At 40.3% G+C, this 20948-nt stretch overlaps 1 protein-coding gene across 2 annotated transcripts in view; it reads right to left on the reverse strand.

Moving 5' to 3' along the window:
- pear1 (platelet endothelial aggregation receptor 1) overlaps positions 1–20580 on the reverse strand; it is a 58810-nt gene extending 38230 nt beyond the window's left edge. The window contains exon 1 of one of the 2 annotated variants that reach the window (XM_005456088.4): positions 20318–20579. In XM_005456088.4, the coding sequence (XP_005456145.1) occupies positions 20318–20325 (8 nt within the window). In that variant the 5' untranslated portion in view covers positions 20326–20579. Of the gene's footprint in view, positions 1–20317 lie in introns of both variants that reach the window. The other variant, XM_019364481.2, reaches the window with a different exon arrangement.
- Positions 20581–20948: the final 368 nt, after the last annotated feature.

Here is a 20948-nt window from a genome sequence, read left to right on the forward strand (position 1 = left end):
ATCAGCCTACTTTTGTGTCTTCTGTTGTTTAAACCCCTAAAGTACGCAAAACTGTAAAAACCTAGTCACACCTAGTCACATCAATAACATATATTTATCAATTTTAATTTATCAGCTCCTGAATGTAAAAGTGAAACTGCCCTATTTAGGTTGTTTAAGGTAAGATTAAAAAAAACAAAGTGGAACTACCAGAAAATCAGAATGTTTTAGATTAAAGTCATAAATTTATGAGAGCAAACAAAAATTAAAGAGAAAAAACTTACAAATCTACAAGAAAATGACTATTTTACAAGAAATCAGCTCATGATTTTAGGACATAACACATCATTTGGGAGCTTTTTTTGTAAATGTGTGAGCAAATTTTTTTCAGCCTGTGTTTCAGCAAGATTTCGACTGTTTATTAAAAACGTTTTCCTCTTTTAATAAAAGAAGACGTATTGCTAAAGAAGCAAACATGTGATCCTGCGTGCTCAGCATTGCATGTCTGTCAGTAATGTTATTGTGTAGCTTCTGGATGAAACGCATGTTTGTGAACTATTCTGTTTGTTACGCAGGTAAAAGAAGGTAAAGCTGTTTTCATGTGGATATCGTTAACGTTGCAGCTAAAGGTGACCACAGAAGAACACATTTTACATGCACTTATTCACATGACTGCTATCAGCTGTCTAATTTTAAAACATAACTACAACTTGCCTGAATGACCTTTACAGGAAGACGGTCTCAGTGAGTCTATCTCAGGATTAATGACGGCGCTCGGTCTAAATGACTCTGGATTTCAGCAAATAAGGGAGTGAATCATCTTCTAAATGAGTTCCTGCACCACTGTAAGAGCAACAGGCAGCGGTGCTAATATTAATGCTAGGTTTAATACTAGACTCTAGTGACATCTGAAACAAAGCACATGACACTGATTTCCATCTAACCACAGATTTCTGTCTCTGCATTAGTTTCTCCACAGCTGCAGAGCTGACTGAGGTAGAAAATATTAGTCAGGCACTGGAAGGGAAAGTCAAAGAGGAAAGGAAAAGCAAATTAAAAAATAAAAATAAGAAAAGCTGATGATATAACTCATTGGCCGCAGCAAAGAGAGCAGAGAGAGACAATGCTGCCAAATACAAGCTGTCGGGGTGCTGTGATGTCAGATTCAGACAGAGAATCTACAAAATATGCCTCCATATGTCAAGACTTTTTCTATTTTTTAAAGCTGCGTCTGGGTTCTGCTGGTTTTCCAGACGTCAAAATCAATAGCATAAAAACTAGCATGACTCTATTCTGAACAATATTTTAAAGCTCTTGAAAAAAGTCCACGAGGCTACTAAAGGAAAGCAGCACGGTGAAATACTGTAGGCTGTCTTCCTGACTTTCCCTCCAGAGTCATGAATCCTGCAGGTGGGATGCATTTTTGTGTGGCAGAGTCGCATGAATCAAACTGCAGGTAATTTATGTCTTGTTTCATGCTACCCAGGTACAAAGTAAGTAATATCAAAAGCAGATCCCCACCACAGTTTAACGTTCGATTTAAAACTGTTCACAATAAGATCACTAATAAAACCGGCTCATCTGACGATGCTGGAAAAAAAACCAGAGCAGAAAGCTTATTTCCTCTGGAGACTTTTTTAATAGAAAACAAAACTCTAACTAGATGTTGCTGTATAATACCAAAAAAGATGCATTTAATTAAGAAAGTTTTGGAAAACATTATTATTAATTTTATTTTAGAAATTAAATCTAAAACTTGGAAGCCTATTTAAGTAAAGGCAGGTGTTTTTTATTACTTTTTTCTGAAATGATTTCTGTAACATTGTCATCACAGTAGAAATACAGAAGTAGAAAAATAATGAATTATCTGAGTGTTTTCTGAGTGTTTCTAATCTCTTGGATAACTGATTGCAGCTCTAATGAGACAGTAAGTCCCTGCAGTGGTGGACAGCTTGAAAGTAAGCACGGCGCAGCTGATGCATCTACATACAGCTGAAGTTTAGGGAGTGATTTAATCAACCAGTGGTTCCCAAAGGGAGGGATAAGGAGTGGTTAAACTCCATTATAATGCCATTAGAACAATGAGAGAGCAGAAATGAACAGTCATTAGTGCTGTATCAGACTTTCTTCCCCAGCTCTTTGTCTGCTCACACAGAAAGAACCAAAAGTCAAAATCTTCACAAATTGCGCTCATAGAGAAAAATTCTTACTTATGGGAGCCCGTGGCTAAATGCACGCCCTTTAAAGGCCCCTGACATTAAAAAGTCAATTTTTGAGAATTATAAACTGGCCAAACCTCCAGCAAAAGACAAAGAGACGAAGACCAAAAGCATAAAAATCAAGTCAAATGTTTCTTGGCAACATGTTGATCGCACTGCACATGATTAAAGGGCTGCTGTGTGCCATTACACTTAAAAGTTGGCCAATAAAGTTGCGGTGTGTATCGCAGTCTTAAGGAGGTTTAAATGATCGCCCTCTGATTGTGATCATCGCGGGTATCACAAAATACCCTCTGCAGGAGACGAAAGCTGCAGCGCTGCAAATTTACAGTTCAGCTCCTGCAATAACAAATGTATGAAAACTGCTGGAGGGCAGAAACTGACAGAAACCTCGATGTGACACACCGACCGCAGCCACAGCCCCCTCTCCCCCAGCTCCCAATCCCACCCTCACATTACACCAGAGTTACTGTAAACTGAATATAAAACCCATAATCCCTTGCATCTGGGTTATCGTCTTGGCGCGCAGGATTGCTTCGACCGCGACGAGCCTGGCACACACTCTGCAGTTGCTGCCATGCCTCATGTTGGGTGGGTGTTGGTGTAGGGGGGGAGGGTGGAGACCCTTAAAAATCCACAGTGCCCCACCCAAAAATGTAGTGTCAGAAGAACATCTTAAAAACACACCCACAGATTTTGCGGTAGTTGTCAGTTCTGCCACATTATTAATGTTATGCAACGCCTACATCAACACATTTCACTCTGGTTACTGTAAAGCCTCGGTATACGGTAAAAGTCGGTACCCTGCCACAAAAGCAGAACCCCCACACTGGAAAAAAAAAGTGCTTAAGTGGAAAACTCTTGGCAGCTCAAATGCAGCTGACGGATCTCGGGGGAGTTGCATGACAAAAGGATGATCTAGTGAGGGAGAGTGGAGGGTTGAGGCCTTGCAGAAATCTTGGGAAGTCTGAATTTTGCTGATTGAGCTCTAGGCTGTTTGCTATCTGCGAGATTGATGCAACCGGGTGGAGAGTTCCTGAACTGTAGAAGTTGCACACCTTTGCAAAGTCTGTTTCTTTTGTCTGCTTTTCTCAGGCAGTTAAATTGTCTTCATTTGACCCCGTACTCTGCAACTCAATCTTATAATTATGTCAGCAGATCTTAAACCTCAGTTTTGCTAGAGTTTCCAGTAATAACATGGGAATAAATAATTTGAATCCTCCTCTGCAAAAGACTTCTTCTTACCAACAGGCCCTTTGAATGCAACGGCAGATGCCCAGCGCCGTCTGCCAATCTGTCCTCGGGTTCGAGTCCCTTTAAAGCTCTCTTAATTAGGGGAGCTGCTGGAAAATATAAAGTAATCATGTCAGCCCTGTGTCATCTGTGTGCCAACATCAGGCCAGTTTTCATTTGGCAGCCTCGGGCTTGTGGTCTGGGGTAATTTATTTAACTGAGAAAAGCAGGACTCACTATGTACCCCCTCCTCTTGGCCCCCTGTTATATTCATTCAGGTTTAGATTCCCAGAGCTGAGGTTAATTGTGTCTCTTGAACATTACTTTACTTTCTTTCACTGCTTTTCCTTCAAGAGAAACTCTACACAGAAGCAAAACATCAAACTTCTGAAATGCAGCTCTTTGATAAACTGCAGGTTTATTGTTAAATTACAGTAACGTTACAGCAGCTGGATTTGTGAGTAAGTTTACAGTGTCTGTCATAGTGCTGTACTCTACACAGGCGTTACAATACTGCCAGCTCCTTGGTGGCCAATAGAATAGAATAATCTCCATGACCAGTTTATTATCATGAAGGAAAACTTTATTTCTGCGCACATCTACTCATTGACAGAAAGCATTTGTATCAGCTCCCCTGCAGACTCGTGGTCTCTGCTATATTTCTTGTGTTTCTTCGTGTTCTTGGTTTCATGTTTGGTGCAGACCTTCATGTCTGCATGTAAGTCTTTTGGTTATTCTTTAGTTTGAAAGTTTTCTCGTGCCTTGTTTTGGTTTTACATCCTATTATTGCTGCCGTCCTCATGAATTTCATCTGTTTGTGTATGTTCCTACGTGTATCTCATCACCAATCATGCCTACATATACATACATATAGTTTTGTGTTTCCCGTTGTCCTCATCAGATTGTCTGTTGCTCTCTGTGTGTCTATTATTAGTTCACTGAGCTCCTTGTCAGACTCCTGTTCTGTTTTGCCTTCTGGACTTTGGGTATCTTGGATTTTTAATTGCCAAAAAAGGCTTGTTTTTTTGTTGCCTACTACTCGTCAAAATCTGAACTCCTATATCACTTTAACATCTTTCTAAGCCAGACAAACATGGAAAACTCCATCACACAAACACAGACATTTAGATTTAAACATAAATAACATAACCATTAATAAAAACCTCCACAATTATAATGAAATCTAAGGTTTGTAATCTCAAAGCTTGGATACAAAAGACACAAACGTTTAAGCTATTTATGTGTTATAAAGCAGAAACAGATTTAAGACTCGATAGGATTAAATGGATATAATGTGACAACCACACCTTTTCCCTTTATTCCCTCAGAATAAACTAGTTTTTAGATGCTATCTGTGAGTGTTTGTGTGTGTTTTTGTTGGACAGCCACTTCATGAGCGAGCTCAGGAGGTGGTGCAGTTGTTGTCACAGCCTCTGTCACCACGCTGACAGAGAACAGAGTCAGTGGATAACAGAGGTTGGTGTGATAAGGTCACTATAGTGCTGCTTTTGTTTTGGCCCACTTGTCGAGCACATCAACACAAGTTCACACAGAGTTGGAGGCCAGACTTCTACCAGCAAACAGCAGCAACTGCAACAACACTGAAAGAACCTGAACTGATCGTGTTTTCTTTATTTTGAAAGCAAATTTAAAGCGTAAAAGTCACAAGCAAGAGTCACCCTTTTTTTTTAAGTGAAACATTTTGTGGAGCCAGCAGTCCACAGCAGGCTCCTTCCCCTGCAGGCTTTGATAATGTCATCTGGCTTCATCCTTTTGTCATCTGAGGTAAATACAAGTCATACATGAAGTGATTGGTTGGTCATTTAGGTAATGATGTTCTCATTGTGAAAAAAATCCTGCTGGACCCAAACAAATACCAGACTCGTTTTGGTGATTCAGAATTTTCAACTGGAACGATTCCTAAACTTGGATTTCACACTCTGAAAGTCGTAGCAGCCCCACCAACCCTGAGGTAACAATGTAAGATGGTGCTAGCAAACGTAAGCATGAGTAAAACTGTAAAACTTTCATCTGTCCTGCCACTGTTGTGTATGTGGAACTAACTAAATAAGCCATACACAGAGCCCTGACCAGGTTCTATCCATGAAAGTCCTGCAGCGGTGTTCTTAAGCATGAAACAAATAAGTATTTTGCTGTATTGCTGCTGAAACATGAACGGCTACCTTGCTGAGAACCAAAACAAATCCCGTTTTCGTTCACTTTTCCAACTTTCCTATTAGAATACATTTACTCAGGAGTTATGTCACCTAGATGATGGCACCGGATTTGATCTGAAGCATATCTGGGATCTGACAACAGTCATTTTTGCTGGTGTGGGTCTTGCATTTCTACTATCACAGTATAAGCCCTATTAGACTGTTTACTTTGTGCAGATGTCTGCCATCTGATGTGGTTTATGCTGAAACTCTGTTTCGGGTTTTTTGTGATGGGCTGGGCTTTTTGCCAGTTGAAATCCTTTCGCTCCCCCTTCGCTCTCCCTGCTGCATTGCTCCAACACGTTTGAGGCTCGTGCACTCGTACACAGAGCCACGGTGCAAACTGCCGCCTGGTCCGCCACACTCCAGACCAAAACCGCAGGCAGGATGACTGTGGTTTCATTGGTCAGAGAAGTCAGAGAGGTCGACAAAGACAAACTAAAACAGTGTGACAAATACCCTGACTCACCTCTGTGGACCAAAATAAATACAAACACAGACTCGAACACCTTGGATTGAAGTCATGTCTGGCCTGTGTTTAAAACAAGAGTCTTATGCAAACTTTAGTGAGTGAAAATGGTGGAAAACCCAAAATGGAGGCCTTAGCTGAGGTTTCTGGGGGACATGACCATACAGCGCTGTAATTATATGTCCTCTAATGCTCTGTGGATCACGCTGGAGCAAAGTCCTTGTAAAAAAAAACACAAACTGTGACCAAAAAACATAGCTTTGCATTGTAAATGGGCACAGTAAGAACGGAGAAAAGCCTCAACATTACAAGGCTGCTCGTAAGAAAAACGAACACGAGAAGCTTTGGAAAAGTCACTTGTTTTATGTGGGAAAATATGATGTTTGTTGCATAAGAAATCAGCATCCATGGGGAGGATTTCATACGTATTCAAACACGAGTCTCTGACCTTTGACATACAGCTGTTTGTGACTGTGTTTGTCAAAAGGCCAACTCTCGCTTTTTTTAGTCAAAGGGAAAATAAGTTGGATTCAGCAATATGACAAGTTTTGTGTCACTTCTTCCTTTTGTTCCACGCTACCGTTCTACATAGAATTAAAAATCTCTGTACTATAAAAAGTACTCACTGAGATGTGGGAGCAACAAAGACGAGTGTTCTGGTTGGATTGTTTAAACTACCTTAAAACCCTTAAAATTAGAAAATATAGAAAGTAATTTCATTGGCACAATTCGTTTTCCCCACCAAATAAATTAGGAGAGGATGACTTTGGACTGACTGTGAAGCATCCCTGTAACCACAGAGTCTTGAACTAAATCCAATCATTGACCACATAATAGCAATAGTAATTTCAGACTTCAGTGGCTCATGCTGCAACTATCTGAGCAGGATATTTCTAATGGCTGCGGCACCTGACTGATCTGATGGAATCAAACGCCAGTTGTTGATTCAGATGTGGACTTCCTCTCCATCTCTTCCTGCTCACTACTGTCTGTCTGCCCCACCGCAGCTATTCAGGAAACGCTCTAAACTCTGAGTATGAATGTATTTCTTAAGTGTTTTCCTATAATTCATTGTTCTGTAAAACAACATCCCTGAATTGAATCAAATCTTCTATTTTTTCCTAGTTTACTTCAAATTTTATTTATTTCTACACTCCAAATATCTGCTGAACGTTTAAGGAACAAACTGCTAAAACACAAAAAACAACAAGAGAAAAGACCACTCTGTAATGACTGGGCTAATCGAACTTAATTTCATAAATCAATATCAGTGCGACTGAATTATATCTGATTAGTTTATAGAAGCAGAGAAATTATAAAAGATTTACACTGTAATTACTCAGTGACTCAATATCCTGGAGCGTAAGCTGACATCCTCAAGACTCCCTATGTTCCAAAATATTTTTTTTAATAATGTAAATTCTCATATTTGAGCCTTTTAGCTAGAAAAATAGCAATTATTTAAATTGTGGCAGCTCTGAAATGGCCTCAATTATTCTTCAGTTATTTATCAAAAAGGAGGTGATTTCCAAGGCTGAAATTTGAACTTTTACATTTATGCTTTGTAATCATTTGGTTGTGTGATGTTACCACGGCATGGACAAAATGATCACAGCCATGTGTAAACATGTTGCCGTTTCGTTGCCTTGGATGGCACGCAGCAGGTCTGCGACCACTTGCAGTCAGCTGCCGTCTTGGAAGAAACTTTGTTGTAACAAACAAAAAGAGCAGCAACAAAATGCAATCAGACGACATCGGTCTGTGAACAGTTTGGAATTCACCAAGATGAAGGTGGCAGTTACATGCAGTTAGATCTGTTTGTGACAATGTGGCAGTGATAACCAATAGAGCTGCAAAAATGCAAAAACTCTATTGGTCGTAGAATTCATACAGAAGTTCAGCAGTTCCTCTACAAGCAGTGATGCTGTAAGAAATTTAACTGTAAAATGACACAAGTGCTCAGCATCCTTGCTCTTAATGTCTATGAATATAACACAATACAACCAGTTAGAAACCACTTGAGTTGAGTCCACTGTTGAAATGAGATGTGTTGCAGATGAGTTGGCTGACTGACTTCCCTAATGTCGTATTCTTGTCCCTTTTTTTATGAACTCTGTCCTGAAGTCACGTTTGCTTCACCTCCTGGTGCTCCCTTGAACCTCCCTACCAAGGGATCAAGCCGGTGGCACCGGACCTCCCGACTAGGTCAGAGATCCCAGTCAGTCTCGATCACGCTGGCTCTGCCTAACACCAGCTCAACAGCTAACGAGGCTTTCTTCACCTCCCAGGACTTGGATTTTTTACTTGTGACTGAAACTTGGCATATTTCTGGTGAGTTAAGCCCATTTTCTGAACTCTTCAACCTTACCGTCATTTTTTCAGTTCCCTACAGATAACTGGTCATAGTGGAGGTCTAGCATCTGTTTTCAAAAACAGCTTTAACTGCTGGCAGCTCACAGATGATGTGCACTGATGTGAAAACTCATTTTTATTGAAACTGAGCCTTGACATTAGTCTGTCCGTTTGTCTGCATTGTGTTATTTTTATTGCTTTTGCTGTCTTATTCTTTTAGTTGTACCGCGCTTTTGTCAATGCTTGTTATTTTTTAACAAGCTTATAAATAAGCTGACTTGACTTGACTCAGATTGACTGCAACGTGCCGGCAACATGTTTATAAATTAAATGGCAGCTATTTGAAAACTTTCTCTAAGAGAGTGACTGCAACCAGTCTGAGTCAGAGTGGGATTGTTTGTAGACAGGTTGCCTCCCACCAGGCAACCTGTGCAATCCCCTTGTAAGGCACTCAAACCCTGGGCAGCGCTCACAGTTGTTCCCCAAATTAAAAACATCAACAAAATCAGCAGCAACCATTGATTTTTTTCTACTTCCAAGGAGGTTCCCATCTTTGCGGGTGTTCATTCTCTACCATATACAGTCACCACACTGCAAAGGTTTTTATGTGGAATTTAATCTGATTTGTGGTGACACCTCCCTGACACTTCACACTGTCTCCAGGATCTCAGTAACATTTAATCACACTATCCTCTGATGTTTTGGTCCTAATTCTCTTTAAACATCAGAGGCTCTGCTCCATTGTTGTTTCTCCACCATGAAATTTGATTTCTTTAATCTTAAGATGTTTCTTTTCACTTAATTATTGCCTCAAACAAATTTTCTGTCCTCTTCGTTCAGGGTCAGAAAGTTGTGGGAAACACAGCTGCTGTGTCTTAAGCTGATCTTCCCATCATGAAACTACAACCAACACTTTTGATTCATTTTTATTAGCACGCCGTATATATAGAACAGGGCACAGGGTCGAGCGCCTTTGAAATTTTGGGGTGAGCCAATGAAAACAAAGAAAGCCTCAAGGGAAGTCTTAGAGAGTTCACCAACTCTAGTTGTTAGTGATGTCTCTGAGTAGCTCCTTTATCAGAGAATAACGTCTCTAATTGGATTAAACAGACAAACAAGCAACCATTGAATGCGTGCACGATCACTTGTTTAGGCCTCTCTGTAACGCTTATTTGGACTTGTGTTGATCTTTGTCGCTGTTGGACGATATCCTGGATGTCTTCTTAATTAATTTTGTGTGGCTCCATTACAGTACTGTTTAAATTCATTTCTCCCTATCAGTGCAAACATCAATAAGTGTTCTTAATGTATCTGACAAGGATCCATTTGGCAATGTTAAATAATTTTCTTACTGTAATGTAAAAACATCCAAAACCAACAATGAGCTAATATTACTACTAAATGTGTAACCAAAGTCTATGAAATCCCCTGTTGTCCGAAAACTACTACAAACCCATCACTGTACACACTGTTGCACTGGGCAGCATGCTCCCTTCATCAGAGACTGTACTTTAATGCGACGCAGTATTTGGTATAACATCCTGTTCCATTACAAAGGTCTAGTTTGTTTTAGCCCTACAAAAACAGTCCCAAACAAATGACCTTTTTACTCATGTTTTAAATATCATCTGCTGACAACTAGCAACCAGCTGTTTAGAGAAGTTCTGAGTCCTCTTTTTTCATTTAATCTATTAACAGCAGACTCCACGACTCTGAGATGACATAAATTTGTTTTTAAAAGAAATCGTTTGGGTGTTTTAGCAGGTTTAGAAACATTTCAAAACACAATTTCTGACATGTAAAACTGACCAAGACGAAAACTGTGATCATGTTAACTCGTTTGTTCAAAACATCATAATTTAAAGAAAATGATAGACGTCTGACTGCCATGCTGCTTTCCCAGAGTCAGAGAAGTGCTGGAATGAGGGTTTGTGAAGTTTAGATCCAACAACACAAGATCAGGTATCTCAGAAATGATTACACAATCAGAAGAAAGATGAATTATTCAGTGAGAAACAGAGACATCCTCAGAGACATGCATGTTAGTGGAGAATGATTCAGGAGGATAAAACACACCAAAAGCCCCCAAATACCTCAAAGCTCTGAAGAAATACTAAGAGCACAGAGGACACCAGAGTCGTGGCTGAACTGTCCTCCACAATAAGTCGACTAATCTTTATCACAGACTCTCTGTCCAGACTTACAAACAAACAAGAAATCAAACAAGCCAAAAAATGAAAACAAATAAAAAACTGAATAAAGAACAAAAAGACAGCTGTAGCAGTTTCTCCAGAGCTGGGATTAGTACTGGCTGGTACAAAGTTTTATACCTGACAAACACACAATGATTTGATTCATCCCCCAAACACTCTTGGGGAATTTAAACACCAAAAAAGCCAAACATTCCTGACATGATAAGAAGCTCTGCACAATGTAGTCAGACCATGCAGGGATAGCGTTAGTTATCAGGTCTGAGTAGCTGCTGGTGCCCGTGCGTTAGAAGACAAGGAAGTCTTAAAGTGCTGTGAGTGGAATTAGCATGCTGTTTGTTCTGGCATGCTCATTTGGACTAAGACAAATAACTTCATAACACCAGCCTCAAGAAATGTTGAGGCTGGTGTTAGCAAATATTTTACTAGCACATCAAATATTGACATGCTTTCATAATGGCTGTAACACGAGACTCTTTTATAATAGCTGTAGTCTTTGCATTGTGCACATCTGGATGTTTATCAAGTGCGGTGAGATATGCAAACTCAATCTCAATCTGTTTTACTGACTGCTGATGTATCGCTGGCATGCAATTCTCCAATCACTTGTTTGACTTGTAGTTTCTTACAAGGGGAAACGGGCGATCACACCGCAGCCACTAACGGAAAACTCTGAACCACTGAAAGCACCGCAAAGAGCCAAGTCAGCACAAAACTCACCATTCAACACCGTCATAAACACAGATGTGCACGCACAGACCTGGCCTGCTTCCATGTATCTCAATGCACCCAGGGACACAGGCTTTCTCTTTTTTCCATTATGTCTTTTGTTTTGGCTGAAGAGCGTGCAGATTGCTTACGGCTTGCGGTCTTCGCCCTCGTGGTGGCCGAGCTCGTTTGGAGATCAATCTCCACAACAGCTACAAGCACAGAAGCTGAACAAGTTTCAAAATTATACAATTATTTTAGGGCTCTCGATAATACAGATCAGGACCCGCTGTATAAAAACAGTTGTGACAAGGCTTTTGTTTTTTATTATTTCGGGTAAAATGTGGCCTTCTTGGGGGGTCTGGTGACCAACGGCATTATACTGATCCCTCTGAATGTCTGTGGCGTCTGAGTAACATCATGGGAAGCATGATCCTCACTGTGACAGTAGATTTAAGAACATATTTCATCTGCGGATAACGTTCCCATGCAGCAGCTTTTATGCGAGTCTTTGAGTCACTGCAGTATGAAACAGCGAGCCATTTACAGTAACAGATTTTAACCATGCCACATCTGGTTTTGATTAAGACAACACATCTAATGTGAGTGGATGGCAGCTTTCTTCTCTTTGCAGCTGCTACAAGCTGGAAACGATTTGAGCTCTAGTGGCTATCTGTTTCTGTTGTTGTTGTTGATGTTTTTCTCTGCTATTTGTTCCAAGGACTGACCTGAAATAAGACTTAACTTGGTGCTTTCAAGGTTCACCACATACTCCTCAAAGGGAGTTTTTATCTACGCCACATTGCAAATGTGTCCATTTGCAATCATTTAAAACTAAATCTGTACTTCGTTCATTTATCAGTTATAATATGTTATTATTTTTGACTTGAAAGTTTAACTTTTTATCCAGTAAATTTTGCAAACTGTTTGTCCATCCAAATTTTCAGCTAAAAATTTTAACTGCCGGCCGTACTTTTAGCTAAAAAACTTCTTTTAATTAATCATTTTGCCTAGTTAGTTTAGCTATATTTGCTAAACCCAAAAATTTCTTCATCCATACCTTTATCTGTTAATTTTAACTCCTAGCCGCAGAACTTCTAGACAATAATTTTTAAGCTTTTATTAATAATTTTTATCATCATTTTCTTTTTCTTTATCTGACATCTTGAGCTAGCAGTTTCAGTTGTTTATTCATACTTCAGCGAACAATTTGCAGCATTATATTTATCTTTTTAGCTGTTTTACTTTATTTACTATTTTCTATGCTTAGAATTAAGTTTATTCTTTATTTTAGTTAGTTGTTTATTTATTTGTGTGAAGGGAAGAATTTCATTGCTCTGCGTAGCCACTTGTGTTTTGCGGTGTATATGACAATAAACTTCTTGAATCTTGAATCTAAGAGTAACACCAGTTTTAAAGCTACATTCATCTGTTATGCACACTTTTTGGCAATTTTTCGACTTTGGAGCGTTATTATGTATTTCAGTACTTTATATCTATCTTTTTAGATAAATGTCAACTTTTCAAAACTGTATAAGGTCCACTCAGTTCTTTTTTCTCCTGCGTGGTTACTGCAGCACTTGTACGTCCAGCTGTGAATCAGTTATTTACCAAACAAACCTGTGTGTGAAGGGTGGCAGAGCCATCACGCGAGGTTAAGTGAGAGTAGCATCCTGGAAGACAGATGTGCATCTCAATGGATTCTCAATGTGGTCCGACGTAACTATGGTACCCAGATAACACTAAGGTCCTGGACCAACATTAATACACGCAGCAGCACCAACAGGCCAGGACAGGTACAGTTCACCAGAGTCATTTTCAGTCATTATCTCTTCTGGCTTTGCTCCTCTATCTGTATTTTCAGGAAGTCCAGCTCAGGACAGTAAATTCCTAAAAGTTAAGAGTGTGATTTATAGTCCTACCACTGGCACATGGTGTGCTGCCTTTCTGGAGGACTAGGTGGAAACCTGTAACTTATTAAAGTGATCACTTTAGAGCCATTTTTTCACATATAGCCCCAAAGCTCCCTCTCTCCAGATGGGCCTCATTCTGCAAGCATCTGGAAGTTCGAGCCTTATTTTCTTCACTGAAAAACTTGAGCCACGTGTGCTACCCTGAAGGTGAACTCTCCAAGATGTTCCTTTACTTAGTCTGTTTCTCCGTGCTTTTCCCAGCAGTGTCGCTAGACTGAAACTGTTTCAGCCCCCACAGGTGGTGCCATTAATTCACTTTGTTTGGCTGCCTCGCGGCTAACGAAAGATGAAAGTGGGCTCTGCAGAATGTGCTGTAGTTAATTGAAAGCCCTGGCATGGTCATCTGCATTGTGCAACACATTTGTCTCTTGGGGCTTCTTGCAATGACACACTCATATCTGTCCAACACAGCAGGAAGACGGGGAGCAAAGAGGAGAGAAGAGCCAGAGTCAAGCCACCGCACAGGACATCCTGGGCAAACAACACCATGGGAGGGCAAACACTGAGGATGGCAGGAGGGAGAGAGGGTGCAGGAGCCTGTCATCTTGTGATGATGTTCACGACTGGAGGAAACCAAGTCGAGGGGAAACTGTTAACACTTTTTCTTTTTTGGGATGCCCAGAGGCAAACAGAAGCAGCGGGAAACACAGCAGGTTATCTGTGAGTCACTGAGGTTCTTTTTTCCATCACAGTGAGGATTCTCCAGGCTTTTCAACTACTGCTGGAAATTAGTTTCAACTATTTACCAATTAACGAGCAACCCAAGAGAGCAATTTTGTGGTTAACACACTGCAAACTCAAAAGCTACCGCTGAGTATCTTATCAGCACTTTACTGATTATTATGTCTTTGAAGATAGCATGCTTTTCTTATTACTTTTTAACTGACTACAAATCTCTGGTTCATTATCATCTGTCTGCAGCTCGTAACTCCAGCTCTCTACCTCTTAGATTTTCATGCACAGGGCAAAAGAAAAACTCATTTTCAAGCCCCACAGGTCCACTCTGCCTCTGCTCTGTCTTCACTCATTATGGCAGAGCACCACAGGAATGAAAACTGGGACAAACAATAGGAAGCAGATAGGAAACATCTTGAATGTACATCCAGGTCTGCATCTCAACGTTCGCTTCCTCCGGCATGTAAACAAAATAAATTGAGGTTAGAAAAAAGTGAGACACATAAAAGAGAATCCTTGAAAGGTGTTATCAGACCTGCTGCTCTCACATTTTCCAACAGCAAGCGCCACTTGGCTTCAGTGTGTCCTTTTTTCCCCCACAAAGAACTCTTTTTTTCCACACAGAGATTGTGTTGTTTTGAATAATGGGTATGCTGACAAATAGTGATAATCTGTCATCTTGTCTATTTTGGGGCCTAAGTTTGTCTTTCAGAAGTGGCCTGAAAAAAACGAAGTAGAAAAAAAAAGAAAATACGTCTCTCATAAAGCGCAAGATGGACGACTGGGAGTTTAACACAGATGGTGGAGTGGATCTGGGTTTGAACTCAAGAAAAACATCGAGAGTTCTAGCAGTTCATGTCCACGTGGTGCCAAGCATGACATAAAGGCCATTTGTTTTTCACATGCAAACCTCTCATCTTGCATGGTTAAGTCATATTTTGTCTTATGGCTGACAAAATAAACATTGTCTGCCATCTGCACGGCTGATTTCAGCGGCTATGAAAACAAACAATAACAAAAACACAACCTCGTTTTCATCACAGTGGTGGAGACAAAGAGCGAGAAGCCTCCTGGGCTGTGAACTTGGTACCATATTTCTTCTAATTCTACATCTCAAATTTCACTTGGTTCCAGCCATCCTACAAAGACACAGACACCAGCGAAAGCCCACCAAATCTTAATGAACAATGTCTCCACGGCTGCTCCACCCACCACCAAGAACAACCACCGACATAAGCAACTTCAGGAAAGACCCTCACCACAGTACAAGTAGTCTGTGGTCACTCAACCCGCCCCTGGCTCCTCCTTCATTTCCAGCTCCAAACCCCTCGACCTCTACTTTTTATAATTGGTTATTTGAGCCGAGGCCCAATGAAGCTGTTCCAGCGCCAGAGCAGAGCGAGCGACCCAAACCCCCTGAGCTGGAGGGCCACAGTCCAATCTGCTCCAAATTATTTGCACGGCTGCAAAGCACATGGGGTTGGAAGCCTTATATAAGCCTGTGGTAGGAATATTCAACCAGCGTCACCTTCTTTTGAATTCTCTTTGCTCTTTGTCGTTGTCCTGACGACTATTTTTACATCAAATAACTTTTTTAAGTTCATACAGGCCACTTTTTACATCTTCTGAACTTTAATAGAGAAGACTCCGTCGCCAGTGCGTAAAAAGGAGAGCATGAGTAGAATAGTTATTTAACGTAATCATAGACGGTGTTTTTAATGATTTATGTGAACATATTTAACCTCAATCTCTGGAACTGCTTGAGTGAAAAATATAGTATTACTTATTTGTAACCAAAAGTCACCAAACCTAGAAGAAAATCATGTTTACTGAGTAGTTGTTTTATATTAAGAATGCAAATTTTAACATTTATGTGATCTGCCTAGGATGAGTTGACTTCCCAGTTTGTTTTTGGCTAAAATAAAAATGTGAGGATAATGCATAATGGAAATTACTCAGCAAGACATGAAAAAAAGAAGTCAGTTAATCAATTAATTAGTTAGTTAATCTGAATTAATCCGTTCTGAACAAGCACAGAAACTGGTCCTCATCATCCAGGAAGAAAAACATCCGGACACTAAAGTTTCCCATTGTTGGCGGTCCGCACCAACACAGCACCCATCTCAGTTCCCTACACTGGCATCATTTATTAAGCCTAACAGATCCACAGTTAAATTCATAACTTGTAATGTTCTGATGGCCATGATGTCACCCATTTCAAACCTTCACTTTGACATCTGCCTTTATGAAATTAGAGATTAAGTGTTGTTAGTGAAATGTAGACCTAAGCCTTGATTATCTGTTACAGACAGCTGGAGATAGCACAGCAGCCACAAGCGTATTTGTTGTATTGTAATCTGAAATCTCAGCAGACCAGTCAAAGATGACAGGCAGATACACAACGTCTCAACGTCACATTTACATCCCTTTGACCCAAGAAGACTTGCAGATATGGAAAGTAATCTAAGTGTTATCAAAGGACTAAAGAATAAAGTGAGCAGCCCACTGCTTTAGAGGGTTTTCTAATATGCGCAAACACAACATTGCACTAGTCTGCAGACATATTATTTCTACTGTAAAGTTGGGCAATGGAGGTTTACGAGGACTGACTCACTTTTGGAGCCAGACTCTAGAGGAGGAACTAGTTTGTAGCACTTTCTTTATTTCGCAGCCACAGAGGTTTCTGCTTAAGGCATACATCACAGTGAGAGGCATTACGATATTATTAAATCACCTCATGAGTCCACTACACCCAGTGTAGAGAGTCACACCTACAAATATCTGCAGCAAATTTTGTGTTATGTTGTGTGATGTTGAGATATATTTCATATAAGCCCAGGTAAAGTCAGGGCGTAACTCCTAATCGAAGATGGCACCAGCGCAGCTCCGAGCATCAACGTGCAAAAGACTAATCTGCAAGCGTGCACGTAACTCTATATGGTAGCAGCCGTGCTTCGATGGCTAATGCAAACAAAGCCTTCAGACTGTGATGTTACATTGTGGTGAGTGGCCATCAGGAAGGAGTGACTTTCAAAAGACAATGTGCAGACACTCCGGCTGCCCCATGTGGTCGCACAATAAATTTTAGAAAAGCATCCAGTAACTTGAACTGAGCCCTTTTTTTCTCTATTTCCACTTCACCTCTTTGTGTCTCTAGCTGGTGTCATCTCTCACCAAAACAAATCCAATAGCCTGCCTGAAATCAAGTCCTCTCCTGGACAAACAGATGTTCAATCAGCCGGGTCTCCAGCTGTCAGACTGGAGACGATTTTTGTTGCTTGACCAGAGAGAAAAAATGGGTCACTAATATGCCACTGATAGCTGAAACAGTCTGCAAGAGGGCAGACACTCTGTCAGCCAATGAGGATTCCATATGAGGGCACTGACGGAAAACAAAGACGACCCATTTCAGTGAGTTTTTAACAGGCAGAATATAACTTATTGATTAAATATGAGCTTTAAAAATGAGCTTTTAGGAGTATTTGTAGACACACAGAGTTCAGTCTGCAGTCAGAGACTTCCTGAGGTGTTTCAGTTGCCAGAGCAGATGTGAGGTCAGGAGTCCAGACCAGGTGGCTGAGATTTACTCTGATAGTTAATCATATCTCACCTTCCATGCAGATGTTTATGAGTCGAAAGATGTCAGGGCCCCTTAATCAAAAAGCTTTTCATTCACAAGTCACAGACAATAACTGTTGGATTTATGGTGATTTATGCTGATTTTACATCTCCACAGAGGAAAAGAAACGTGCATTTTGTTTCCAAAACAGTGCACATGCATGTGCAGGAGTTCAACATTTCAAAGCTCTAAACTATAAACATGTCAATTTGTCATCAAGCCACGTTTCTACACTGGTTTCCCTTTAATCCAGTGGCTCAGCTGGTGACCCCCTCGTCCCCCTCCCTCCCAAAATGTGCTGCACTCTCTCCTTTTAAATCAGTCAAAATGAGGAAATGATCAGTGTAATCAAATTCCTTTTAATCAACGCACTCTTTCATATCAGAGTGCTATAAACATCCATTATTGTGTTACTGACTTCACACATGCCCAAAAAAAGAGAAACAATCCACTGCACCCTCTCACATCTGCAGAGAAAACACTCCATCTGCCTCATCTGATTAACTTCACTGACAGGACACGAACGCTGACTTACACACCATCACATCAGGATGTGTGCGCTGTACACACACGCAGCACTGCTGGCTGCAGCCACCTCGCCGCCACGTTTCACTGGCTTGAATCACGGCTCCTCTGTGACCCAGAGGTGCTCCAGAACAGGGATTAAATCTGAACGACTTAATGAAGATCAAACAGAACAGAGGAAGATGAGAAAAGAGCAGAACTACTCCCAGCAACTTCCTTTGCGATGAATTGATGGAGGAAACATGCCAGACGAGCGGAGCTTTTTTTGAGTCATGCTCTCTCTTGATAGTAGTTGGACGAGTTTTCAAAGCAGAGGCAGAGACGCCAAGAAAAAAAAAACACACCCGAGAGGAAAAGTGTGCAAGTGCATGAAGTGGTGACACAACGCCAGGAGTTCATTTGAACAAGTGCTTTAATTAAAAAGAAAAAAGTATGACTGATATATGGCAGATGTTATGTGACATGACTGCTGGAGGTTTCTTCCTGTTAAAAACACGTTTTTCCTTCCCACTGTCACCAAAGAGCTTGCTCACAGGGGATCATATGATTGTTGGGTTTTTCTCTGTATGTATTTTTGTATGGGCTACCTTACAATATAAAGGGCCTTGGGGCGACTGTTGCTGTGATTTGGCGCTGTATAAATAAAATTGAATTGAACTGAATTGACAGTTTGTATGTAGGACAAGAATAATCTTTTCTGATGAACAAACTTATAAATACATACTTTTAGAAAATAAACTCCCTTATTTTATCTTTTATTTTCAGGTAGCATGTTGTTGGTGGTTTGCAACTTTCCTTTTCTACCAGTCAGACCTTACAGGTGCAGACTATCAATTAATTTAATTGTTCTGACATTTCCACAAAGCTTTTCTGATCTTATCGTCCACTCAAAGCTTCATCTGTCTCAACATTTAACATGGATGTTTTTGGACACCAAAAGAAAAATCATGCAGTTCTGGGTTCAAGCCTTCCCGAGATTTCCTGGTGTTTGAACCCAGAACCTTAACAGCCTGAGGTTACAGCAATCACAATAAATATACAGAATAGAACTCGTCAGGATCAATTAAATGCTTTTCATTCAGCTTAATTACACAGTTAGACCTTAAAAGCCAAGTTTTTCTTTATGTATCTGTTTAAACACAGGGTGCATTTTGATATTTTATCTTGTGTTACAAATATTGACCAACAAATGTGGACCTTCAAAAGTATTTTATGTCTAATAATCAGTCATAAGTTTGAGATTGTTCCAGTATAGGGAGTGTATGCTTTCTTTGTTAGTGACCTCTTTTCCAAAGCTCAGTGTACACCATGCATTTCACATGAATGAAGACAAAAACGTCAAAATGTGATTTCAAATCTGCCAAAACACAAAAACGTACATTTTCTGTCAAAAACGACCTCATTTTGAGCTGCTTCATGAAGCAGCTCAAAATGAGGTCAAAATCTGTATCACGCTTTCAGATATTATTTTTAGAACAGAAGAAAGCAACTACATAATTCAGCTCCAACACCTTCATGGTACCCAACAGACGACTTTACTGTTGGTGATTATGATTCAACATACAAAATACATTCAGGACATACAAACGTGAAATCTCACTTAGAGAACAAGCTCACTAATAAAGTTCAAATGTGTATTATGTTGTAATGTAGCGGTATGAAAGTGGTAATCTGCATATTTACGGGAGATTTTATTGAATATTGATGCACATTATCTGATGAAAGTATTCAAAGAAATGTAAAGACACTTTCAGAAACGTGAATAAATGAAAACACGACCAGTAAAAGTATGTGCACATTGTCTGAAAATGAAGTACCAAAAGTAAAACTCCACGAATATTATACTGCATATTCTTATATTATTGCAGTGATTTATACTCGGCATTTAACTCAATGAATTATATTTAATTTATACTTGTTTTATTTCATGAGACTAACTGACGTTTTCACCATCTGGGGCGCATGCATGCTGCGCTACTGCCAATAACAGCACATACCTACACGCTACGTGTACGAGTAAGCTATTAAACAAAAGCGGATTCATTGACAGATCAATAAGCAATAAATTATATTTGTTTAGTTTAGTTTAGTTTTTTTGTTTTTTGTTTTTTTTTATCTCGCTGACAGCTTTTTACTCACCTTGGCATCCAGGAACACGCAGACTCTCTGCAGCTGAAATATTTCACCTAAAAAGCGACTTCCGAGGACGAAACTGTGAAGAAAAACGACGTTTGCTTTAGAGAGCCCATACACTTAGAAAAATCTTCAAGCCGGATAAACATTCACAAGTGAGAGAGAGAAAAAATAAGGAGAGCAGTTTCTTCCAAACGAGGGAGGGTCGTAAAGTGGAGCCAAGGAAAGTGGAAAAACTGTGACAGCGAGGGGACTGAGAGAGGAGGGAAAAGAAGGAGGGATAGGGCAGAGAGGAGGTTTGGAAGAGAGGGGGGAGGTCTGGAGGGAGACTGGGAGTTGTTTTTGCCTTCGGTTGGCCTCCAGACCTTGATGTGTAAGTGTGTGTGTTTTGGAAATTTTCAGGAATAAGTGCTCCAGAGGGATAATACCTGGAAAAAAAGAGTAAGTTTAGCGTGAGTGTGCAGGTGGAAAATACAGCTCAGATAGATCGTTGTTGTAATCAGAAGAGTTTCAGCAGGCAGCAAAGATAGTGAAAACGTGGAAACAGCTGGATCAAAATTAACATCACAGGCTTGGAAAGTCGGGGGCAGGAGTTTTATGAAGTTTCAGCTGGTACATGACTGATGACAAAAATCCA

Source organism: Oreochromis niloticus, linkage group LG11, assembly GCF_001858045.2.
Source record: "Oreochromis niloticus isolate F11D_XX linkage group LG11, O_niloticus_UMD_NMBU, whole genome shotgun sequence".
NCBI classification, from domain to species: Eukaryota; Metazoa; Chordata; class Actinopteri; order Cichliformes; family Cichlidae; genus Oreochromis; species Oreochromis niloticus.